This window comes from Patagioenas fasciata, chromosome 14 (genome assembly GCF_037038585.1).
Source record: "Patagioenas fasciata isolate bPatFas1 chromosome 14, bPatFas1.hap1, whole genome shotgun sequence".
NCBI classification, from domain to species: Eukaryota; Metazoa; Chordata; class Aves; order Columbiformes; family Columbidae; genus Patagioenas; species Patagioenas fasciata.
Genome location: NC_092533.1, coordinates 17,252,827 through 17,277,366, shown reverse-complemented (window position 1 = coordinate 17,277,366; position 24,540 = coordinate 17,252,827). Strand labels below are relative to the sequence as shown.

At 56.4% G+C, this 24,540-nt stretch overlaps 3 protein-coding genes across 5 annotated transcripts; all 3 read right to left on the bottom strand.

Annotated features, from left to right (window-relative positions):
- Positions 1–439: 439 nt before the first annotated feature.
- On the bottom strand, positions 440–2,294 carry SLC35A4 (solute carrier family 35 member A4). The gene has a single exon (XM_065849275.2). It carries the CDS (start codon positions 2,291–2,293, stop codon positions 1,346–1,348), a length of 948 nt encoding a protein of 315 aa, XP_065705347.1. The 5' UTR covers position 2,294; the 3' UTR covers positions 440–1,345.
- Positions 2,295–2,369: 75 nt separating this feature from the next.
- LOC136107892 (SLC35A4 upstream open reading frame protein) lies at positions 2,370–4,671 on the bottom strand. Of its 2 annotated transcripts, none has more exons than XM_065849276.2 (3): positions 4,597–4,671; positions 4,406–4,504; positions 2,370–3,072 (listed from the first exon to the last, which is right to left on the bottom strand). In XM_065849276.2, exons 1-3 carry the CDS (start codon positions 4,609–4,611, stop codon positions 2,875–2,877), a joined length of 312 nt encoding a protein of 103 aa, XP_065705348.1. In that variant the 5' UTR covers positions 4,612–4,671; the 3' UTR covers positions 2,370–2,874. The 2 variants fall into 2 exon arrangements, with proteins under 2 accessions (XP_065705348.1, XP_065705349.1); XM_065849277.2 differs by having other exon boundaries at positions 4,427–4,504.
- Positions 4,672–15,429: 10,758 nt separating this feature from the next.
- STING1 (stimulator of interferon response cGAMP interactor 1) lies at positions 15,430–23,679 on the bottom strand. 2 transcript variants are annotated; one of them, XM_065849273.2, is made up of 7 exons: positions 23,045–23,679; positions 22,495–22,739; positions 21,750–21,930; positions 19,959–20,067; positions 19,562–19,800; positions 17,242–17,428; positions 15,430–15,863 (listed from the first exon to the last, which is right to left on the bottom strand). In XM_065849273.2, the coding sequence occupies exons 2-7, from the start codon at positions 22,737–22,739 to the stop codon at positions 15,670–15,672; spliced, it is 1,155 nt and encodes a 384-aa protein (XP_065705345.1). In that variant the 5' UTR covers positions 23,045–23,679; the 3' UTR covers positions 15,430–15,669. The 2 variants fall into 2 exon arrangements, with proteins under 2 accessions (XP_065705345.1, XP_071670688.1); XM_071814587.1 differs by lacking the exon at positions 23,045–23,679 and having other exon boundaries at positions 22,495–22,856.
- Positions 23,680–24,540: the final 861 nt, after the last annotated feature.

Below are 24,540 nucleotides of genomic sequence, written 5' to 3'. Positions count from 1 at the left end.
AACAGGCTGCCCAGGGCAGTGGTGGAGTCACCATCCCTGGAGGGTTGGACAGACATATAAATGGGGCTCATAGGGACATTGGTTAGACATGACCTTGGCAGTACTGGGTTAACAGTTGGACTCTACGATCTTGAAGGTATTTTCCAACCAAAATGATTCTGTGATTCTAACCAATCCCCCCAGGTGCCAGGGGACCAGCCAGCCCCAGACAAACCACCCTGCTCTGATGTGGGCACCTGCCTGCACAGGCTGGGGCACAACCCAGCCACAGGAACAGGTATGGAGTGAGGGCTGGTGGCCCCTGGGCTGCTGCCACATGGGATTAAAGCAGGTGCTCCTTCAACAATGAGCATCGTCCGGCTCCGACGTGTCCCCAGCCCCCAAACCTCTGCCAAGTGAACAGACACCTTCTCGCAGAGAGGACACACAGACACACACCTGCTGTTGAACCGCAGCTTTAATACTCTCAGACAGGGCCAGTAGTGACTCCCACAGCCAGGAGCTCACCAGCCACCACTTTGGTACAAATCTGAGCCCTGTCTCCCTTTCTGGGAGCAGGCAAAGCAGATACCACACCCCCCATTCCCCATCTGCTCTGCACAAGGCAGTAACACCACAACTGAGGAGGGGAATGGGGCTGAGGAGAGGGGCCCTTCAGCCAGGGGCTGGAAAACTGCAGAGACAGGGAAGAGACGCCCCTGCCCGCAGCGTGCGGTTCTGCACAGAGCAGAGCCCAGCCTCGTGCATATGGTTGGTACGTCCACAGACCCAGAGGGACAAGCCTCTGCCCACCTCGGGGGGGCTCAGCCCAGCAGGGTGACCTCCTGCAGCACTGGGGCTCCCCTGGGGCCACGGGCTGGGGATCAGCAGGGCGTGTCGAGTGGACACGGCCCCCCTGACATGGAGACACGTCACCCACGGGAAGTGAAACAGTGTCAGAGCAAGGCTGGCCAGGCAGCGGTCGTGCAGCAGAGCTGCCTGCGCGCAGAGCTCACAGCGCAGCATTTACAGGCACAAGGAACAGGCGCGCTCTTTGGTGTGGAGAAGGTGGGGAAGCAGCTCGAAACGTGACACACTGCAAGAACATTCAGGACCCACTGGGGAGGCTGAGGCCACCCAAGGGTGCAGGAGCCCTGTGGCAGAGCCCAGCGGGGCTGGAGTGGGGCCCAGCATCCCCCCAGAACAGGGACCTCCCCCCACAGTGCTGCTCTTGCACCCATCCACCAGTAACACCTCTTGCCTTCAGCAGTGCAGTGAGGCCGATGGGAGAGGCCCGCTGAGGAGCTGAGAGCACCCCTGAGAACGGCTGGAGATCACCCCAATGCACACATGGCAGGGTCAACAGCTACGTCACCCCATAGTACAAGTGAACAGCGAGGCCGATGCATGAGACGGCAACGAAGAAGAGGAGGGTGAGCTGCAGGTTGAAGAGGGTGACGGACAGGAGGGCGTTGACCAGGATGGAGCAGGAGATGACGAAGAGCCTGGTGATGTTACTGCTGTGCTTCATGACCACGGACATGATCAAGCCGTTCAAGGCCTGGCTGAGCACAATCACCAGCACCCAGGAGGAGAAGCCCTCCCAGAACCCGCCCTCCGCGCTGCTCCACAAATAGCCCATCAAGTTGAGCAGGACCCCGAAGAAGTAAAGGAAGAGGTTCTGAAGGCTGAGCGGCAGCGCCTGGCTCTTCAGGATGGCTTCCGTGTAGACGGCAGACAAGCCTGATATGAGGCAGTACACTGCCAGCAGCACCAAGCCCAGCAGCGTGACGTGCAGCTGCATCTCGGAGGTGCTGCCGGGGTCCCGCAGGCCGCCGCAGCTGTAGCTCACCCCCGCAGCCAGCAGCAGCAGCAGAGCCAGCCAGCGGCGTGCTCCCAGCCTCTGCCGCAGGAACAGGCTGTAGAGGAGCGCGGTGCTGACAATCTTCAGGTTGCTCAGCACCTGGTAGGTGCTGGGATCCATGAAGAGCTGCATGTGGACCACCAAGTTGTTGTTGGCAGCGTAGAGCAGAGCAGAGAGGGCGAAGGGGACGACGTGGCGCCACGACACAGCCACACGCAGCAGGTCCCGGTTGCAGGCCAGCAGGAAGAGAAGGGAGAGCAGCAGTTTTGTCAGCTCGACAAGAACCACGACGGACGCGGAGCTGAAGGGGATCGTCCCATCCACCTTGCAGAGGGTGAGGAGGGGAGCGTGAGAGCCGTATATGGCTACGGACAGGAGCAGCATCAGCCCCCAGAGTCCCCTGCGGAGCACCCGCCGTGCAGGACCAGTGGAGTTACCAAGCGTCACCATTTTCAGGTGGCTGGCAGAAGGGTGAGCTGCTGTCAGCACAGACAGGCCAGACAGACTCACACCCTAGAACACTCAAGAAGAGACTAAATACCATGAATTTAATGAGCCTGATTAAAACAGGACGTTTCCTGCTACATTTCTGACGCAGTAGAGGAGAATGATTTTGTCTGTCACTAGGAAGAGCACTACAGGTCTCCTTGAGAAGCCACACAAAGGGCGTTCCTGGGGCAAAGTGTGCACCCAGCAGAAAGGTGTACGGGTGCTGAATGTGGTGACACGTCACAGGCAGCTGTTCTGTCTGCAGGGACATGGAGACAGCAGCAGGGGAAAGGCAGGTGGCAAACCATTGGCTGCCGACGCTTCCAAGCTACTGCGGGTCAGTGGGGCGACTGTTGCTGTCATGATGCTCTGATAAACACCCCATCACTGGATCTGCTGGTGTCTCACATCAACGTGGTGTAAAGCCCTTTTCCAGTGGAAAGGAACGGCGTGTGTGACGTGCCTCTGCGAGCCCCAGGAATCTCCTGCGCCTGCTGACCAAGGAGTAACCGCTCTAGTCACCGCTGCCGAAGGGCTCTGTGCTAGTCCCGGCCTTTTTTCAGCGAGCTGACATAGTCCCGGACTGTCTTTTCAATGTTGGGGACAGCGTAGTTCTGAGCAGCATAGATCCCCGTGCAGGTGCCAACCACGAAGCCCAGGACAGCCGAGAAGCGAAGTTTGGCCACCAGGTACCCAGCCAGGAAGCCCTTGAGGAAGGGGGAGGCCAGCAGGGAGCCGTCCTGCGGGAGAGAGGGCGGGTGAGCTGGCGGGCATGGCCACTGTGGGGCTGGGACGTGCCCCAGTGGTTTTCGTGAGGAGCCCTTGAAAGAGGAATGTTGTTTTGTGGATCTGAGGCCTGACCCAGCGGGTGGGGACTGAGGGACATCAGCTACCAGATCTTGAATGTGAAACAAAGTCTCTTTGTGCTAAATCCCAGAATGTCACGGGTTGGAAGGGACCTGGAAAGCTCATCCAGTGCAATCCCCCCGCCGGAGCAGGAACACCCAGATGAGGTTCCACAGGAAGGTGTCCAGGCGGGTTTGAATGTCTGCAGAGAAGGAGACTCCACAACCTCCCTGGGCAGCCTGGGCCAGGCTCTGCCACCCTCACCAGGAAGAAGTTTCTTCTCAAATTTAAGTGGAACCTCCTGTGTTCCAGTTTGCACTCATTGCCCCTTGTCCTGTCACTGGTTGTCACCCAGAAGAGCCTGGCTCCATCCTCCCGACACTCCCCCCTTCCATATTGATCCCCAGGAATGAGTCCCCCCTCAGTCTCCTCTTCTCCAGCTCCAGAGCCCCAGCTCCCTCAGTCTTTCCTCACACGGGAGATGCTCCACTCCCTTCAGCATCTTGGTGGCTGCGCTGGACTCTCTCCAGCAGTTCCCTGTCCTTCTGGAACTGAGGGGGCACAACTGGACACAATATTCCAGGTGTGGTCTCCCCAGGGCAGAGCAGAGGGGCAGGAGAACCTCTCTGACCTATTGACCACCCCCTCCTAACCCACCCCAGGTACCATTGGCCTTCCTGGCCACAAGGGCCCAGTGCTGGCTCATGGTCACCCTGCTGTCCCCAGGACCCCTGGGTCCCTTGCCCCTACACTGCTCTCCAAGAGGTCATTCTCTTGGAATGCAAACCGACTCCTGTGGTTAAAAGTTAAGCTGGGGGAAAGGTTGGCCAGTGCACCAGGAAACCAGACCTTCAATGGAAATAAATAGATAAGGGGAGGGTTGTTAGAACTGGAGCAGTTAGAGAGGGAAACTGAGGCAGGACAGCCGGGAAGCATCGGGTAGTCTGAGAATTCTGTAGCCAGCAAGGCGGAATACGGGAGAGAATTTGCAGCCGCGAATTGGGGAATGCAAGCAGCAGCTTTTGCCCTGTCCCGTGTGCCTACCTTAGGTAGAACACCTGGCCTTGCAAAACGTTTAATAAAGTATGCTTTGCTGAGAGATCCTGCCTGGGCCTGTTATATTGGCAAGGGAATCGGTTTCTACTCTTTGTTTGTTTGTTTCTTGAGCAGGTCTCTCAGGACAGGTTGGCGGGCCCACCCCAGGTCACCCCCGCGGGGCCGCGTTACCTGCCCCATGCCCGCCTGCACCTCGCCCTCCACGCGGCGCTGCAGGCTCTCCAGCTGGTCCTTCAGGAACGCGAGGTCCTTCAGCTTGGGCAGCGGGTCCTGCGGAGACACGCGGGCTCACAGGGACCCGGCACATGGACGAGACCCGCGGCCACCCGGCCCGGCCCGGCCCGTCTCACCGCCCCACTCACCTTATCGTCCGCCATCTTCCCCGCGCAGCGCCGCCCGTCGCTGATTGGGCGGCGAAGCGTCACGTGACGCCACGCACATTCCCCCGCGGCCGGCCCGCCCGGCGCCATCTTGAGGCGGTCGCGGCGCCACCGTCACCGTGGGGGCGTCCCCCGAGGGCCGCGCCGCTCCGGGACCGGCCCCGGAGAAGCGGGTTCGGGGACGGCTGCTGGTGTCCCTGCCCTGATCCGCCCCAGCGGGTGGGAGCTGCGGGGTGTGTGTGATCGCTGCCCTGGGGCGCGGGGCCTGTGGCACAGGGTGGGTTAATGGCAAATGCTCAGTGGGCTTCTGGTAAACGTAGGAAACGGTCGTCTTTGCCAATAGAACAGGCCCAGGCGGGATCTCGCAGCAAAGCTTTTCTTAACGATTTTTGAAGGCTGAGTGTCCTGCCTAAAGGCAGGCACACAGGATAGGGCAAAAAGCCCCTGCTTATAAACCCCAAATAATAAATAAATAATAAATAAACCCCACAAATTCCTGCCCTGTTACCTGCTGGTTGGTCTAACTACATGAGACTGCTTGGCAATGAGAATTCTCCATTATTCTCATGCCCTTTAAAAAAAAGAATTGTACTTGCGTTGTGCTATATATATAACCCATCAAGATAAACGATTTCATTTCAATGTATTGATAATTTCAATGCTAACATCTGACGTGATTTATGGTATTTCTTTTCTGACAAGAAAAAGCATCTGAGATAAACAATCTGGAGTTCGGATAATCACCTGCTTGTGTAGATCAAAATATTATTTAGATCACTTTGAAAGCGCTGCCCAAGGTTGCATTTTCCTTAGATAGCAGCTCAGATCTTCTCTTAAAGATAGTGCTATTCAGCATTGGACATTTGTATCACTGAAGCATGAATATAGTCTAAAAGCATAGTGGATATCATGTATATATGAAACTCCAAAGACATAAATTCATTTTGCAACTAATTTATACGAATTGCCTTGAATTGTCTTTGTAATCACGAATATCCATCCTTCCTAAGAAGCCTTACCTAGCTTTAGCAATAAAGAAAAACTGTTTTGTACTCATCTGTGTGGGTTTGTCTCCTTAGGAAGGTTATGGACACCCGACCCTGCCTCAGTTTACCTGTCTTGTCTAATTCTAGCAACCCCCTCCCCTTCTTGGTTTATTTAAAATACGGATTCCTGGCTCTTTGGTTACCCTTCCCCCTAACTTAACTCTTTAAATACAGCAATCAGTTTGCATTCCGGGATTAGTTCACAGAGACTTGGTTTTACATTAAGGATTCACAGTCTGATGTCTCTCGGTCCTCCCGCTGGGCTCAGGCGCCAGGTCCCCAGTTTTGTACAAATGACATTCCTGCTTCAATGGCTCCTCACCACAAACACCGGCTGTGCTGCCTCGCAGGTGAAAGGGGATTTACCCCCCCGAAAGCGACTGATCCGCCACCCCTGAAGGGCTGAACAGATGTGCAGATGTGGTGCTCAGGGACACGGGTTAGAGGTGCACCCGGCAGCGTTGGCTTTACGGTCCGACTCAATGATCTTAAAGGTCTTTTCCAGCCAAAATGTTCTTGTGATTCCATGTCCCCCTCAGAGGAGCAGCACTGGGGGGCTGCTCCCCATCTGTGCGTGCTGCAGTTGAAGAGAAGCTGCCAAATTAATGTATACTGTGATTAAGTTATAAAAGATGTACCCATCATTAACCAGTTAACGTGAGATAAATGCTTTCTGACCACCTGCGAAATGAGGGAATATTTTTCAGGTTTTAGATCCTTCTGCCTGACAAGAGGGGGACAGAAGATTGTTTAGAAGCAGAGTGCTTAGTTTATATTTAACTAATAATTAATAGATGTATTGTAAGTAAGAAACAAAAATATAACTAACATAATGAATTATTTCTTAGTATATATGTATGTCAAAATTTTCAAAAACTGTAATGCATATGTAATAATTATGTGAATATAAGCAATGCAAGAGCATCCAGTCTTGGGAGCACTTACGGAGGATGATCCCCAGTGTTCCCCAGCGCTGATAAAATAAAGAATGCCGCTTAACAGTATAATTGACTCTACTGTTAAGTTTATTTCTCTGTTTCACAGTGCCCAGGACTGCAGGTGGTGAGTGTCCCTTGTCCTGCCAGAGCCGTGGGGAGGTTCACCCGTGGGGCTGCCCCACGGCTCCGCAGGGATCAGTGTCACCATCTGACACGTGTTGGCAGCGATGGGCTGTGGGGTGGATGTGCTGGTGCAGCTCCAGCCTGCAGAGGTGGGGAGCACAGGGGCAGCAAACAGCATCCAGTGTGGGGAGACATTCTGAAATATTAAGGGCTTGAGTCTGTCTCATCCCACCTCCACTCCTGTCCTGGCAAGTCATGGAATCACAGAATCATTTTGGTTGGAAAAGACCCTCAAGATCATAAAGTCAAACTGTTACCCCACCCCTGGCACTGTCCCATGTCCCTGAGAACCTCATGTCCGTCTGTCCAACCCTCCAAGGATGGTGACTCCAGCACTGCCCTGGGCAGCCTGTTCCAATGCCCCACAGCCCTTTGGGGAAGAAATTGTTCCCCAGATCCAACCTCAACCTCCCCTGGCGCAACTTGAGGCCGTTTCCTCTGCTCCTGGTGCTTGCTCCTGGGGACCAGAGCCCGACCCCCCCTGGCTCCAAGCTCCTTTCAGGCAGTTCAGAGATCAGAAGGTCTCCCCTCAGCTCCTGTTCTCCAGCTGAACCCCCCAGGTCCCTCAGCCGCTCCCATCACACTTGTGCTCCAGCCCCTCACGAGCTCCGTTCCGTTCTCTGAACTCGCTCCAGCACCTCAAGGTCTTTCTTGGTGTGAGGGGCTGAAAACTGACCCCAGGATTTGAGGTTTTTTCTCCCCAATGCCCAGCACAGGGATGGTCACTGCCCTGGGCCTGCTGGCCACACCAGTGCTGGTACCAGCCAGGATCCTGGTGGCCTCTTGGCCACCTGGGCACACGCTGGCTCATGTTCAGTTGCTGTCACCAACACCTCCAGGTCCTTTCCCGCTGGGCACTTTCCAACTACTCTTCCCTGAGCCTGTAGCATTCATGGGGTTGTTGTGACCCAAGTGCAGGACCCGGCACTCGGCGTTGTTGAACCTCAGACAATTGGCCTCAGCCCAACGATCCAGGTGGTCCAGATCTCTCTGTATGGCCATCCCACCCTCCAGCAGATGCCACCCAACTTGGTGTCATCTACAAACTGACTGAAGGTGCACTCGATGCCCCAGGCGCTGGTGTGGGGCTGGTGGCAGCGGTGCCAGGGGTGCGGTGGCTGGGCCAGGCATGAGGAACGGGATGTGTTTGGTCCCACGTGTGGTGCCTCATCCTGTGGCTCAAGGTCCTTCCCGTCATCCACCCGGCCCTGGACCCCTAGACTGTGGCACTAGGACATTTGTCCTTTCCCAGCAGTGAGGCTGGAGCAGCCCCGTCCCCTGGCTGTGCCGCTGCTGGTTTCAGGTCTCTGGCCTTGGGAGGCTGCCTCCAGCCCAGGGGCTCTACCAAGAGTGGTAAAAAGAGAAAAAAACATGTCCCAGACTAATTAATGCCCCTTCTCTCCCTCCTGCGAGCAGGATGTGTTTGTGCAGACACCACTGTGGGCTCTTTCCTCCGTGATCAGAGCAGCTCAGGTGTCAGCGCTGGTTTGCTGGGGACAGACGGTGACTGAGGACATCCTCTACATCCGTGTCTGCCCTGGTTACCCCTGCTCCTAGTGCAGACCCCAGCACCAGTGGCCAGGACAGAATTGATGAGGAAAGAACAAAAAAGTCTCCCTGAAATGAACACTTTGCAGTTACCATATAAAGGCTGGAGCTGGTGGTTCCCTTGCCAGCAAGAGGCTCGGCGAAAAGCTGCCCTGTGTGGGCCCCCAAGCCACCTGTGATCCCAAACTGGCACCTTCTTTGCTCCTTGGAGCTTTAACTTGTATTTCCAATTTCTTTGTTCACCTTTCTGTGAGCACTGCGCGGTTGTGCTGGGGACCAAGCTCCATCTAACACGTGTTGGAGGTGGCACCACAGAACTATGAGGGAGACCAAGGAACTGTGAGAAATGCACATTTCAGATGCTTGGCTGACAAGTTAATTAAAAATTGGGATGTTGGGTTTTATGTGTGAGTTAACCCTATGGATGCTACACCAGGGTTATAAAGACTCAAGGGCTTAAGGTTGTGTGTGTTATACTGGTCCCACTGAGCCCCCAGAAAGAGGAGACCAAAGGGACTGTGCAGTCAGCAGCAGGTGGACCGTGAAGCAGAGGCAGTTAATTAATTAATTGCCAGTTTAGGTCCAAGAGATGTGAGGGTGGCTGAAGTGCTGAGCTGCTCTTTTCCCAGCCTTGCAGGGTGCCAAACTTTAACCACAGAAGGTGTGAGCTTTAGAGAACCTGCCCTTTTCCTCAGCCACTTCAAACAAGCCCACACTTCAAGCGGCATTTTTACTACATGAGAGGTAAATAAAGAAAAAGAAAATCAGTGCGATTGCAAGAGCCTTTCTTGGAGCACAACCACAAAACTAGAAAAGTGCAACTTAGTTCAGGCCGCCTTTGAAAACGTGGACATTGCTGAGAAGCAGCACTTGAGGGCAGCGCAGCGCTGTGGAACAATCACTGCTGCTCACCTGCGCTGGGTTCCTCGGGAAGGTGCACCCATCCCATCCACACATGCGCTTGTCTGCAGAAGGTGACGTGTGGGTTTTCCTCCAGCGATGCACAGGAGCCTCCCTGACTGCTGTGTGAGCCCTTCGCCAATAACTTGTCTTATTTCAGCCTCCTGAAGTGACCACCCTACAGCAGCTGGTTCTAAAACATCATAATTCGCCAAGTGTTCTTTGCCCTGAACCTGCACAGTTACCAACCGACCTTTAGAAATTGCATGGATATAAGATTTAAAGATATGAATAAAAGCAGGTCTTGATGAATATTTTGGGCTATTGTCAAGCTTCAGAAGTAGCTGCCTTTGGCTTCTTCTCCCCTCCTGCCCCAGATGCAGAGGATTCTGCATTTGCAGAGCTCCGTACATGGAGCTGGTGAGGGGCTGGAGCACAAGTGTGATGGGAGCAGCTGAGGGACCTGGGGGTTCATCTGGAGAACAGGAGCTGAGGGGAGACCTTCTGATCTCTGAACTGCCTGAAAGGAGCTTGGAGCCAGGGGGGTCGGGCTCTGCTCCCCAGGAACAAGCGCCAGGAGCAGAAGAAACGGCCTCAAATTGCACCAGGGGAGGCTGAGGTTGGATCTGGGGAACAATTTCTTCCCCAAAGGGCTGCGGGGCATTGGAACAGGCTGCCCAGGGCAGTGGTGGAGTCACCATCCCTGGAGGGTTGGACAGATGAGGCTCTTAGGGACATGGGGCAGTGCCAGTGTTGGGTTAATGGTTGGGCTTGATCATCTTGAGGGACTTTTCCAACCAAAACAATTCCATTATTCCAAAATGTGACCTTTTTAGACAATTAGAGAGTTTCTGCCCAAAGGCTTCAGGGCCCAAGTCGTTGGGATGGGTTTGGAGCTCTCAGGGGCAGGAGCACAAACGAAGCTGAGAACATCTGCATCCTGGCACCAGTGGCTCAGGTTTTAGGGTCTGCTGCAAGATCTGTTTTGGCAATGCCAGCATTAATATTCAAGCCACTGCATAAATTTTTAAAGAGTCAAAATTGACTGCGGGTCACCCATTAAGAAAGAAACTTTGCAGCCAAGGTGTGTACTTGGCATAAAGCTTCAGCAGACTGTAGTTACCAGGAATGTAAGCGAAAGTGAGAAATCTCAGCACACTTTCCATGATCCGGTCGCTGACCACCAGCATTATAGGGGTTCCCTCTTTACTGCTGTTGCAAGGACAAGGTCCCACAAGCACAGACAGCAAGAGGGGGAAAACCAGCATCCGGATCAGCTGCTCGGATTCACACACATGTAAGTGAGGGTATTGCCAAGGGCAGGGACCACTGCGGTTTTGTTCTTTGGTCTGTTAAGCCACGTGTTTTTCCTTCAGCTGCTGATAATGATAAATACATAAGCATTTTGTTCAGCGCTTGGTCAACTCCAGTTCCCACTACGAACAGAATGAATTGAAATGGCTCAGTAAGTTTTTCTGATTTTGAGCAAAGCAGTGACTTACACATAGTAAGGGGAATGCAACCGCCATAAAAATAAATCCTAAATTCGCCATTCCCAAACCAAAAGACAAGAATTTGAGAGCATTGTGCTTCATCCTCCCCATCCCTCTGTCCCAGACAGTTGCTGTATTCCTGCACACAGCAGATCAGTGGGCACTGGTGGCTTTTCGTCCGAGGTAAAGGAGAGGAGCAGGAGTAAAAACACTTGTAATAGGCAGAAGAACCTGCAGAAGAACCAAAGGTGAGTTTTTCTTAGTTTGTGGTAAAAGCCCAAGCACCTGCTCTGTGATGGGTCTTTGAGAAAGCTCACACATCAGCTACGCTGGGGTTAAAAAATAAGTCTTTGCTGTATGGAGCAGGGTGGATCACCACAGGCAGTTAATAGTGATTTCTGGTTGCCCAGAAGGAGAAAAGACCAAAGCGCGCTGCAGAAAGTAGTGCCCACCTGGGAGCCGGGCTTATGGACATCCAACGGCACCAGCACCCCGGTGGGAACAGCCGAGGTGTGAGGAGGAGCTGTGGGAACCCTGGTCCTCGCTGCCCCTGTGCTCAGCCCGGCCGGAGGGCACAACCACGCGGTGCCAGGCTCTGTGACTCCCTCATGCTGTTCCTTCATCCTGAGGGCAGAGAGGAGACTCTCAGGCCATGGAGCAGTCTGGGTGTTGGGCAAAAATGTCCAGCAAGAACACCCTGCTGCTGGCGGGACTGCTCGGCTGTGATCATTGATCTTTAGCCCTTTGAGGCCTGGATACCTGAGACCCAGCAGTCCTGCGGCAGAGCTGGCTGGGAAGCTCAGCTCCTCATCCCACACATCCCACACACCCCACACACGTCCTCTTCTCCTGGGAGGACAGGCTGGGAGAGTTGGGGTGTTCTTCTCGGTGACAACCACTGATAGGACGAGGGGCAATGGGTGTGAACTTGAACACAGGAGGTTCCACTTAAATTTGAGAAGAAACTTCTTCATGGCGAGGGTGGCAGAGCCTGGCCCAGGCTGCCCAGGGAGGTTGTGGAGTCTCCTTCTCCGCAGACATTCAAACCCGCCTGGACACCTTCCTGTGGAACCTCAGCTGGGTGTTCCTGCTCCATGGGGGGATTGCACTGGATGAGCTTTACAGGTCCCTTCCAATCCCTAACACTCTGATTCTGTGATTCTGTGATTGCTGTGCAGGGCTCTACCCCAGCACTCGTGATGACTGGGGACACGTGGAGCTTTAGCCCACCCGTGGCTGTGGGCATAGCAGTGATGAGGGCACAGTGCTTGGCAGCATGGCCAGGCTGCAGCCCCATGGCACCTTCAGCAGTTGGGGAGTCCCAAGCCAGGTCTGGAATGCTGCAATTAGCACAAAAACTCAGCAGATTTCTGCTGTTAGGGAGCTCAAGGGGAAACCGGTTATCCACCGTTTGCCAGCTTGGGCAGCAGTTTTCACTTCCAAGGTTTGATTTTCCTGCCTGGGATTCAGCTCTGCCTGTGACTCTGCCAGCACAGGCCTGGCCTTGCCGTGTGCTTGGCCCTGGCTTTGCCCTTGAGCACTGCAGGAGCTGAGCCTTTGGCTGGCAGCATGGTCTCTGCTGGAACAAGGTTGTGCTGTCAGGTTTCCTCTGGGCATGTGCCCGTCCCTGGACTTGTCAGCCACCTTCAGCCCAACCTGCCTGCGGGCCACGATGGGCAAGATAAGAAGTGCCTGGATGGGAAGGGAGCAGGGGCTCCTTCCCATGGGGATCCCCAGTGGATTTGTAGAATCATAGAATCACAGAATGTCCTGAGCTGGAAGGGACCCACAAGGATCCTCGAGTCCAACTCCTGTCCCTGCACAGTTCACACCATGAGGACGTTGTCCAGTCTCTTCTTGAACACTGTCAGGTTGGGGCCGTGACACCTCCCTGGGAGCCTGTTCAGTGTCCAGCACCTCTGGGTGAAGAACCTTTTCCTCATGTCCAGCTGACCCTCCCTGGCACATCTTCTGCCGTTCCCTCAGGTCCTGCCTGTGCCCGTGTTGCTGACCGCAGCCCCGATGCCACAGCCGTGCATTTACCTTGAACCTCGGCAGGTGCCCACGGCGTTTGCTCTGTGCCCTTGGGAACGCTGCTCCCGAACAAGATGTGGGTGATCAGGACCCCTGCCCACCAGCCCAGGGCCAGACCCTGGGGTGCAGGACTCTGCTCGCTGCACCCAGGGGTTTGTGTCCCACCATGAGCGGGAGGTCCATCGCCTGCAGCTCCACAGCTCTGCCTCCTCCCTCTGGCCAGTGCAGCACATGGCGACAGCCTCGGCAAAGATCCCCCACAGCTCTGCAGAACAGCTGGCTCCCTGCAGCCGCCTTTGCTGCCGCGAACCCTCCCTTCACTGCCCTTTCATCTGCCATTTGTGTCTTTTGCACAGATGCAGCACCCAGAGATTAGGCTGCAGATTAAGGTTTTACTGAATCCTAGAATGGGTTCCAATTCCCAGTTCCAGCGGACCAACATGCAGCCAAATCTCCTCGGAAAGCTCTGGAGCTGGGGAAACATCTCCAATCGTGTTTTGCCATGTGCCTGAAAGATGGAGCCCTGATATTCAGGTGGGGTGCTTTGCTGAGCAGCAGCTGCCAGGTAAGAGCAGTTTTATCCTGGGAAGGAAAGCCAGGGAGAGGCGGAAGGAACTGGAGCTATTTCATGAGTGGATTTAGATGAGAGAGGAATAAGCTGTAGCCGATCCCTCTTTACTTGGGGTCATGCTGGGGGCAGAATGCCTCAGCCCAGAGCACATGTCCAGGCCAGGATAGTGGTACCAGCCTGTGAGGGACAGCACATGGTGTCCCACAGGGCTCACAGAGCTCTGAATATCCCTGGAGCTACACAGGCACCGTGTGAGGTGAAAGATGTCCCTGGCATTCTGTGATTGTGATTCTGTGATCCTGCTCAGCCACAAACCCCTTCACCTTGGCCTGGGAGCAACAAAAAGCCCAGTGCCCTACCGTGATCCCCACAGCTGTGCTGGCTCTGTCCTCTTGGCTGGTTTGTCACCCTGCAGTGCACCATGGTCCTCACATGGGCTGTGCGTGCTCAGAGCCAGGGAGCTGGGCTCTGACAGGAGCCATGGGGCACAGACCAAGGCGAGAAGCCTGAGCCATGGCATACCCGACACAGAATCCCAGAATATCAGGGGCTGGAATGGACCTGTAAAGCTCATCCAGTGCAATCTCCCCATGGAGCAGGAACACCCAGATGAGGTTCCACAGGAAGGTGTCCAGGCGGGTTTGAATGTCTGCAGAGAAGGAGACTCCACAACCTCCCTGGGCAGCCTGGGCCAGGCTCTGCCACCCTCACCAGGAAGAAGTTTCTTCTCATATTTCAGTGGAACCTCCTGTGTTCCAGTTTGCACCCATTGCCCCTTGTCCTATCACTGGTTGTCACTGAGAAGAGCCTGGCTCCATCCTCCTGACACTCACCCTCTACAGGACTGGAGAGAACGTAGCCACACTGGAGAAATGGTGTCAGGGAATGTGGCTTAACTGGGGACTCCCCAGGATCCCCAAAGAGAGGCAGCAGCATCCCCCAGGATGCTTCTGTGTCCCTGGCTCCATGCAAAGCCATCCAGGTAGCTTGTGTCACTGTCCTTAGCCACATAGTTGGGTCCCCTCCTCCGGGCCCCCGGACTCCACAGTCTCCTGGGGGTCTCCATGGCCCAGAGGGTGGTTACAGCTGTGTCTGGACCCTCGTGCTGGGAGCTCAGGCTGAGTACAAGCCTCTGAGATCTCTCCAGGACCTCCTGCCAAAGTCCTGGGAGTTGGGAGGAACCAAACGCAGGGATGCTGCAACATCAGAGCCAACAGAGCTGCCTCCTGCCCCCGCTTCCCTCCCAGGGCAGGACTGGCTGGCTAGATCCTCCTTCAGCTCCTGGAAAAAGGGGAAACTGAGGCACAGAGCCATGAGTACACAGCTCTGGGCCCTGCACCAAACTCTGCCATGGGCTCTGGCAGCCTGGGGAGCCCTGGGGTCACCATCCCGTCCCATGGCACACAGCTCTGACCACGCCATGTCACTTGTGCTTGGCTGCCTGAGGGCTCAGCTGGCTCGCCTGCCCCATGGCCAGCCCCAGGGGCACCTTTGGTATTTTGCTGTCTGCCCAGCTGGCTGGGCTGGTGAGGGTCCTGCAACCCCCATGCACGGAGGGCTGAGCACCCAACACATGATGTCTTGCACCAGAACCCCCATGTAAACCCTCTCAGGGCTGCACCTGCCCCTTTCCCAGCGCTCCAGGGGTCTGGCACGTCCTTTGGGGCTGGAGAAACGCTTCTGCAGAGAGCTCGGGAGGAACGCGGGCACGACCGGCATCAGATGGCGCTCAGCACAAAACTGCTGGATGGAGCAAAGGCAGGGAGGCTTCCCACACCATGGCACCACCAAATGTCACAGTTCCCAGGCCTGGTCTCCTCTGCTTCCCCTTCTACACCCCGAGTGGGTGGAACATGAGGATGTTTGTGTGTGACATCAGGCCAGGAGTCCCATGCAGATTCCATGTGCCTGCAGAAGCCGTCAGATGGGCCAGGCCGGATGGCTGGGGGTGTTGGACCCAGCGCACATGTACACACCATGGCTAGGATTTCCAAAACCCCTTCTGACACCACAGATGTCCAAGGGCAGACAGCACATCATGCCCAAGCTTCAGGATAATGTACTTGCCCCAGTAGAAAACGCTTTATATGACACAAATCAAAGCAGATTGAAAACCAATGATTAATATACGAGATATACATAACCAAGAAAATGGGAACCGTGCCACAGGGTTGTGGTTTGAGTCAGCTGTTCCCAGTTCACGTGGTGCACAGGAGGTTTTGGTGGGAAGTTCCTGCGGGAGCTGGGGATGGCGGCCACGGGCGGCACTTGATGCGGGAGGAAGGGGCTCGGAGTGGGGAGCGGAGCCCCGAGCCACGGTGCGGGGCGGCCAGCGCTGCGGTTCAGAAGCCGTCGCTTCGCAAGGGCTGCGGCAGGTCTGACGTGCTGATCTGGAGGTTGAGCTCTGCTGAACTGAGGGTCGCGGATGGGCTGCAGGGGCGAGTCCCCTCGTGCACAGTGTATTCCTCACAATGCTGCTGCCGCAGGTGCCAGAGCAGCTCTCTGGACAAGAAGTGGGTCTCTGCTTCAGCCGACTCTGCAACAGAAGGAAGACAAAACCCATTGTCACCTGTCTGGGCAGGGAGCAGAGTTGCTGGGAGATGTCCCCAAAGATGCAGAATTTCCTGAGAAGTCAAAATACAGCTCTTACTTCTCCTTTCAGCATGCCAGGAGAAAGAAATTGAAACAGAGAGTGAAGGAAGGAGAGCAAAAAATATGCACTATGTGCTGGATTCCCAGTAGTGCTTGTTGTGTTGGATATAAATGCTCCTCCCCATCACAGAGAGCATTGAATCTCCTCTCAAAAACAAGGGGAACCGTTTCAGCAAGAAGCAGCAAGCTGTTCGCAAGCCCCGCTGCTCTGGCGGAGGTGAGAAGGGGAAGGAAAGGAGGATGGTAAAGGGAAAGCCTCGCTCTGTCCCATCCCCACTCAGCAGGAACGGTGCTGAGCCCGCACACCTCAGCACCCATCCCACTGCCGGGGGCTGCCAGCCCCAGCATTTCTGCAGGAACAGCAGCAGTGGCAGGAGCTGCTCCGTCCTCAGCAGCCCTCGTTACACCTCAGCCTTGAGGGAGCGTTCCCGCTGTCCCGGCAGAAGAGCATTTGTCTCAGGTGCCTGTGGGGATTGCACAGGGACCTGCTCTGCCAGCGTCCTCCCCACTCCTGAGACCCACAGCAAGAAATCCCTGTCAGGGGCAGGGGCCCCCAAGGGCCATCTGAGGGTGTGTGTCAGGAATAGTGTGGCCGGCAGGCCCAGGGCAGTGACCGTCCCTGTGCTGGGCACTGCTGAGGCCAAACCTCAAATCCTGGGGTCAGTTTTAGGCCCCTCATGCCAAGAAAGGTCTTGAGGTGCTGGAGCGAGTTGAGAGAAGGGAATGGAGCTGGTGAGGGGCTGGAGCACAAGTGTGATGGGAGTGGCTGAGGGACCTGGGGGTTCAGCTGGAGAACAGGAGCTGAGGGGAGACCTTCTGATCTCTGAACTGCCTGAAAGGAGCTTGGAGCCAGGGGGGTCGGGCTCTGCTCCCCAGGAACAAGCGCCAGGAGCAGGGGAAACGGCCTCAAGTTGCGCCAGGGGAGGTTGAGGTTGGATCTGGGGAACAATTTCTTCCCCAAAGGGCTGTGGGGCATTGGAACAGGCTGCCCAGGGCAGTGCTGAAGTCACCATCCCTGGAGGGTTGGACAGACGGACATGAGGTTCTCAGGACATGGGGCAGTGCCAGGGGTGGGTTATGATTGGACTCGATGATCCTGAGGATCTCTTCCAACCAAAATGATTCTATGACTCTGTGTCTCTCTGTGGGGGGTGTCAGCCAAGCACTGCACAGACCCCACCTCCTGCCCCTCATCTGCCCTCACCCAAGGTCACTCAGGGCTGGGGGAGCATGGGGACCCCAGCTGTTCCCCGCCTGCTCACCCTCGTAGGCCACGAGCCGGTAGGTGCCCGCGCACTCCCGGGAGCCTCTCAGGATCTCCTCCAGCGTCCTGTAGAACAGCTTGGCCTGCTCCACACGGTCCTCCCGGCTGAAGGCGGCACAGTCATCCTGGGACATGGCATGAAGGGACTGCAGCGGGGTGGCGTACTCCACTGCGCAGTGCCAGAGCTGTGGGGAGGGAGGACAGAGACGTCAGGACAGGGGCACCAAGTGTCCAGCAAGAGGCTGTTGTGGTTCCCCGTGCTGGGCAGAGACTCCTGGGCAGCTCCTGCCCTGTGCTGATGCTGTGTGCTGGACCCCTGGGATGGGGACACTGGCCCCAGTGTCCCCCTGCCGTGAGCTGGGTACAACTGTGCCCAAGCACCGGGTGGGCTCTGGGAGCTGCCTCCCTCCCGCGGGTGCCGGGGTGCAGCCGGTGGCTTTGCAGCACTCCCAAGCCCGGCCTGGGGAGGGGTTTTCCCCATGGAGCTTGGTCCTCCTGGAGACACCCCTCGCTCGTGTGTTACCACACCTTCTTGGTGTGTTTCCGCTAGAGATGAGGACATCTGAGCACCCCGATGGAGAGCAGGAAAATGGAGAAGACGACCACATTAATGTTTATAAATGTATAAAGGGTGAGTGTCAGGAGGATGGAGCCAGGCTCTTCTTCTCGGTGACAACCAATGGTAGGACAAGGGACAATGGCTACAAACTGGAACACAGGAGGTTCCATTTAAATATGAGAAGAAACTTCTTCATGGTGAGGGTGGCAGAGCCTGGCCCAGGCTGCCCAGGGAGGTTGTGGAGTCTCCTTCTCTGCAGACATTCAAACCCGCCTGGACACCTTCCTGTGGAACCTCAGCTGGGTGTTCCTGCTCCATGGGGGGAGTGCACTGGATGAGCTCTCCAGGTCCCTTCAACCCCTGACATTCTGGGATTCTGTGAAATGCTGGCAAGGTGAATGCACAGCTGGAAGAAAGCTGATCAAACAAACACGGAGAGATTTGCTAAGGCCATAAAAAATTCCAAGGAGGAGCAGGGTTACCAGTAACTCTCATACTGGGATGAGGGAATGGCTCAGCGAATCTTTTATGCAGCTGCTTTCCCCACAGCAGCTACTGAGATTTATGGTAGGAAGGGTGGGGAGAAATAAGCAACCCAGATGAGCAGGCCCTGTGTGGTTGGGTTCTACATCATACTCTGGTTTTGCTGGTCTGATCTTTCTGCAATTCTCCTTTCCTTGGATAGTTTCATTAATGGTCCCATTCACTGGGGACTTGGAATGTAGCTCCCAGTGCCAGAAATCATGACTTGGCTAAGATAAGAAGGAGCAATCTATCCTTGCAGTGGGGGTACTGATGGCAAACTGGACAGTCTGAGTGTGTCAGAAGGAAGAGGGACGGGCTCCCTGGGTAAATGTGGAGCCCCAGGAAGAGCTGGCAGCCTGGAGCGCAGTCACCCCAGTGACCAAGCCAGCGTCACTGCCACGTGTGCCCTCGGCATTGCCCGGCCAGCGAGCTGGTGACAGCGGGTCAGGACAGCGCTGGGCTGCGGAGCTGCTGGAGGTCACTGGGTGCGAGTGACTCAGCGGGAGCCCAGCAGATGAGATGGCGTCAGTGTCTGTATCCCCACAGGGAAACCCAGCACTGACCGCGCTTCCCCGGGAGCAGGGCCAGGAAAGGAGCCCTGCTGGCTTTAGAACCAGCAGCTCAGTGCTCAGCACCATCAAACGGCAAAGTAGGGGGAGCCAGGTGAGAAGCATCGCTGTGCTGATGCTTCCACCCAGGGCTGGGTCAGCAGGACCGGGGGGTTCCCTCCTCCAGGGGTGCAGGGCAGACGCCCATCTGCCTGGAGGTGTGGAAGGAGGTGAATCCAACAGGAGGTGGAGGGATTTGGGGCTCAGCCTGGGAAAGAGGTGACTGGAGGAAGAGGAGAGTCAAATTATATAATGACTCACACAGACATTTTCAAGCACCTCTTCACAACAAAAGGAAAAATTCACTCGTCCTATGAGAAGTGGACCCCACATCTGCTTTTTTTCTGCTCAGTTTCCTGCTGTTTTCCAGACTGAAATCAACTCCAGGGGTTCAGTGAGCCCAACGTCTCCGCAAGGGCTGAGCTGGGAGGAGGCAGCCAGGAGGACGGGCTGCAGGGGCCGGCATGGACAGGACCTCTCCATCTCACGGAGCCCGAGAGCTGGGAGTACCTGACGGGAGAGGGGACACTGTCCTGCCCTCATAGCCACCTCTGGGCCAGGATCTGAGGCCAGGGAGACCTTTGGGCTGAGCCATGCTGACCGCTCTGACGCTGCCCTCAGCCTACCTTGTTGTCTTCATCCCTGATTGCATACAGGCTGTGTTTGTAGACCCTTTTTTTGGTGCCAGCTCGGCTCAGGGTAGTTTCAGCAAGGTCTGTCAGGTACTGGATATTGCTGTCAACTTTCTCCAGGTCATCATAGACATCACAGCTCAGAGGGATCAAGATGTGGAGCTTCCAGGTCTCCATGCATGTCAGCACGTTGGGGTTGGCTCTGCTGAGTTCCTCCATTGACTTTTTCACCCCTGGTGGAAGAGAACATTGGGCAGAGGGGCCTGCTGTGAGTACAGCTGCTTTCTACCTCAGTCCCCATTCCCCTGCTGACACTGTAGAAGCGAGAGGATTGTTATCGGGAGCTATTTCTATCTGTAGGCATTTATAATGCAGGCAAAGAGCTACGTACGTGGCAGGACTATTTTTAGGTACCCAACGTAATAAGACCAGGCCAGCCCATGAGCGACGTTCTGCTTGGACGTCTCAAACATCTCAGACATTTCCACCGCCGAGGGCTTCTGCAGAGAGAAGGACAGACAGACCAGTGGCAATGACAGCAGACACCAGTCAGTTCACTATGGGGACTGTGGAGCAGCCGCCCCCTCCAGCGAGATCTGAAGAGTGTTAGCTCATCTGGGTGTTCCTGCTCCATGGGGGGATTGCACTGGATGAGCTTTCCAGGTCCCTTCCAACCCCTGACATTCTGGGATTCTGTGATTCTGAGTGACCAGCCCTGCTGGCCCTTTCACCACCCCACGGGCCAAACGTCCTTGATGGCCCACACAGCCCCACAGATGAGGAAGCTGACGCTGGGGTGAGCTGGACACCCTCCTGGCTGCGTCCTCCACTGGGACTGCGTGTCCCAGTGCAACCCATGCATCTGCCCAGTGCTTCCAGCATGTGGGAAGAGACACCCCAGCACCCGATGGTGGGATTTCCAGGGTCTCTGCCAGCTCTATGTGTTCATTTAGTTAGAAATGGGTATTGAAACCCCACAGGCACCTGACGGCTGCCCTCCCCAAAGCACCTTTCTGTCACCTGTGTGACCCCTCTCGCCTCCCAGCTCTGCTGGGTGAAGCAGAGCCCTCCCCATGCCGCAGAGGTCCCCGGCGCTGGGCTCTGCCACCACAGCACACCTGATAACTAACCCTTTGCAGACCCTGCAGGCTGCTCTTACCCCAGGCACCAGCGTGACTGATGGAATTCAAACCACACTTTTTTTGTGTCACGGGAGCTACGGCTGCAGCAGGGGGTGGCCGTGTTCAGTAATGGCAGCCGGGCCCCACCAGCACGCGTGGTAGCGCGGGGAAGAGATCAGTGCTTTCGCTGAGCTAATGAGAGCATTTCTGCTGCTGTGGGGCTGTACGTGCAGGGGCAGAATCTGAGGAAGGTCAACAAGGGCAAGCGTATGGTCCTGCACCTGGGGGGGGATAACCCCTGGCACCAGTACAGGTTGGGGTGGACCTGCTGGAAAGCAGCTCTGCAGAGAAGAACTTGAAAGTTCTGGTCATCAACAGGGTCACCATGAGCCAACAATGTGCCCTTGTGGCCGAGAGGCCAGTGGTACCTGAGGTGCATGAAGAAGAGTGTGAGCAGCAGGCTGAGGGAGGTGAACGCTCCCCCTTGGCTCTGCCCTGGGGAGGCCACATCTGCAGTTCTGGGTCCAGTTCTGGGCTCCCCAGTTTAAGGACAAGGAATTACTGGAGAGAGTCCAGTGGAGGGACACAAAGATGCTGAGGAGTCTGGAGCATCTTTCTGATGGGGAGAGACTGAGAGAGCTGGGGCTGTTCGGCTGGAGAAGAAAAGCTGAGAGGGATCTTCTCAGTGTTTATAAATATCTCCAGGGTGGGTGTCAGAGGATGGACCAGACTCTGTTCAGTGGCGCCCAATGCCAGGGTGAGGGGCAGTGGGCACAGACTGAAACACAGGAGGTTCCATCTGAACACGAGGAGAAACTTCTTTGCTGGGAGGTGCCAGAGCCTGGCCCAGGCTGCCCAGAGCGGGTGTGGAGTCTCCTTCTCTGAGACATTCAAACCCGCCTGGACCCACCTGTGTGATCTGCTCTGGTCACCCTGCAGGGGCTGGACTGGGTGATCTCCAGAGGTCTCTTCCAACCCCAACCAGTCTGAGATTCTGTGACTGCCTGAGGCTGCCGTGCTCCCTGGGACACCCAGCCAGGCAAGAGGTGTTGGTGCCTTACGTGGAGTCCCAGCACGAAGGTGAGCAGATGGCCAAGGCTGGCCAGGATGAGGTGGAGGCCCAGCTGCCACCCATCTCCATCGAAAAGAGCCACGTAGGCTGAGCCAGAGATGAGCAACAAGGGCAGGTGCCGGTGCAGGGGGATGCAGGCGCTCAGGACCCTCCAGAAGCTGCCGTGGTGCCTGGGTGGGAGAGGAGACAGGACACAGGCTGGTGACCACCCACCATCCCTGTCTGCAGCACTGACCAGGGGACGGTCCCACTGCCCTGCCAGTGCCACTGACCTTCTGGAGCAGCACAGAGCCCTGTGGGACCCTGCCCAGCACTGGGGTGCACCCAGACTGGGGCTCCTGCAGCACCCCTGGGTCTGGGAAGGCAGCAGATGCAATGTCACCCTGGACAGTACCGCCAACAGCCTCGTGTCCTCTGGCAGCGGGTGAGATTGGGACTGAGATTGGCTCCCCAGGGAAAGGGCGCACTCGGGAGGAGAGGGAGATATCCACAGATAACGGGAGAGCTGGGCAGGGAGGAGAAGGGAGAGGAGGAGGAGAAGAAGGAGGAGGAGGAAGATGAGGAGATGAGAAAGATGCAAGGCTGATGGACAGCAGCCTGTGTTGCTGGGGCACAGCAGAGCATCACCACAGTGGACACGCATGGGGTTAGAAACAAGGAGCAGATCCCTCCCGACACCCAGAGGCTGCTGTGCCCCCGTTCCCCCAGGAACCCGGGAGACAGCGCTGGCTCACCTGGACTGCAGGTGGAAGATCTCCTCCGCCAGGTAGCAGATGCCCTTGAGCAGCACCCCGAGCTGCAGGGTCATGAAGTGGGAGACGAGGCTGCGAGCAGTGGGCGTGAGGGGCTCCCTGGCGAGGCACAGCGCCGCGGCGCACAGGGCCAGCAGCAGGTACATGGCGCGTTGTGCTCGCCCGCCCCGCGCCGTGGGGATGAGCGGGGCGGTGGGGCGGCTCGGCTGCCGCGATTCCTGAGACATCTGCAGCAGAGGGGGGTCAGGAGGGACTGTTGTCCCCAGCAGCCACAAGGAGTGGAGAAGGGGATGCACATGCATATCGAGCACACTGAGCACCCCGGAGCACACAGCAGAGCTGACCCTCCCTTTGCAGCAGGTTCCATCGTGCTGCCCAGGCCACCTTGGGGCTGTCCCCATGCCCATGTGGGCTCAGCTAGAGAGACCCTGGCTGGCCACCCCACTCCCAAATCCATGCCAACCCCACGCCAGCCCTCCCTGCTCTGCAGCCATGGAGTCGCTCCTCTCAGCACACCGACCGCAGCACTTACCGCCGGGAGCACTGATGCTGTGTCACTGGGCTCCGGGCTCCAGCCTGGGCGGCCGCGGCTCTTCCAGACGCTGCTGCTGCACACGGACCCAGAAGCCCGGCACCGAACAGGCTGCTGGTGCCACAGGTGGAGCTGCGCGGTTCTGATAAAAATGAAAAGGAAAGAAAATGAAACTGAAAATGCAGGCGGAAGCAGCAGAGCCCTCCCATCACACACGAGGGCGTCCACCCCATGGGGACTCCAGGCATCGGGCAGCGCTGGGTGGATGTGGCAGGTTTCGATATCCGTGAGGTTTCACCCTGGGAAAGTCCCCACGTACCTGCTGAGTCACAGTGGGGCTGATTGGAGCTGGAAGGAGGGAGGAAACCAAAATTTATTGACATTGAATTTATGAAGTGCAGCAGATTTCAAAGGCTGCTTTTATTAAGCACAGCAGGTTCCAGGGGTGAAACACAAGCAAATCCCTTCTAGCAGAGAGGGTGACTCAGCTGATGCAGCCTGTGTCCCGTGCAGCCCCTGAAGGCGCTGGCTGGTGACAGTGCCATGGGCACTGGTGACACAGCAGTGGCTTCCTCGGCCGGGCTCTTGCTGGCCAGGCAGGTCCACGAGCCTCCCAGGTCCATGGTCCCAGTGACCACAGACCCAGAGCAGCCCAGGTACTCCAGGCCTTTGTTGACTCTGTTGTTAGAGCTGGGGTTTGCCCTCAAGCCTCCCAGGTCCCTGGTCTGAGCAGCAGTCTGTACCTGAGCAGCATCGCCCATCCTAGAGGAAGATTGACTTGGGACACACATACACAAGTCCATAGGACCTGGTGTGATGCAGCTGAGGGTGCTGGGGGAGCTGGCGGTTGACACGGCCAGTCTCCTCTCTGATCTCTTTGGAACAACATAGCTATCAGGAGGTTCTAGTGAGTGGGAGAAGGCAAACATCACAGCCAGCTTCTAGCAGGGCTGGAAGCAGGGCTTGGTGAACCACAGCCTGCCCAACCTCTCCTCTGTCCCTGGGAAGGTGATGGAGTAAATCCTCCCACCAATCACTGCCAACCACCCGAAGGATGAGAAGGGAACAGCCAGCAGGGATTGACAAAGGGCACGTCACTCCTGACCCACCCGAGTGCCTGAGATTGAGATGATGGGATAGATGATGAGATGATGGGATGATGAGATGAGATGACTGGCTGCGTGGATGAGGGGAGAACTTCACTTCAGCAAAGTTTCCCATGGCCTCTGTGAAGCCAAACTAAGTAGATACAGGCTGGGTACGGGTGTGACTGTCCAGAGCGTGCTCTGGGTCCGGCTGCGTTTGCCCAGGAATGGCTGTGGAGGCAAGGAGCATTCTGAGGGACCCTGGCAGCCCCTGCAGGCACCGTGCTGGGGGTCTCTGTGGGCTGCAGCGGGCACACAGCACATGGATAGTGGCTCATCGGGCCCACAGGTCACATTTAATTCGTGCCTTTGCAAACCCAGAGATTGGGAGGAAGGAATAGATGCCGGAGA

Coding starts and splice junctions, on each gene's coding strand:
- SLC35A4 (XM_065849275.2), bottom strand. CDS start 2,293: ATGGTGACGCTTGGTAACTCCACTGGTCCTGCACGGCGGGTGCTCCGC.
- LOC136107892 (XM_065849276.2), bottom strand. Junction 3,073..4,405: donor TGCAGGCGGGCATGGGGCAG/GTAACGCGGCCC, acceptor TCTCTCCCGCAG/GACGGCTCCCTGCTGGCCTC.
- STING1 (XM_071814587.1), bottom strand. CDS start 22,814: ATGCATGTGCATCCCCTTCTCCACTCCTTGTGGCTGCTGGGGACAACA. Junction 21,931..22,494: donor ATCTTCCACCTGCAGTCCAG/GTGAGCCAGCGC, acceptor TCTCCCACCCAG/GCACCACGGCAGCTTCTGGA. Junction 19,801..19,958: donor CCTAAAAATAGTCCTGCCAC/GTACGTAGCTCT, acceptor CTCTTCCACCAG/GGGTGAAAAAGTCAATGGAG.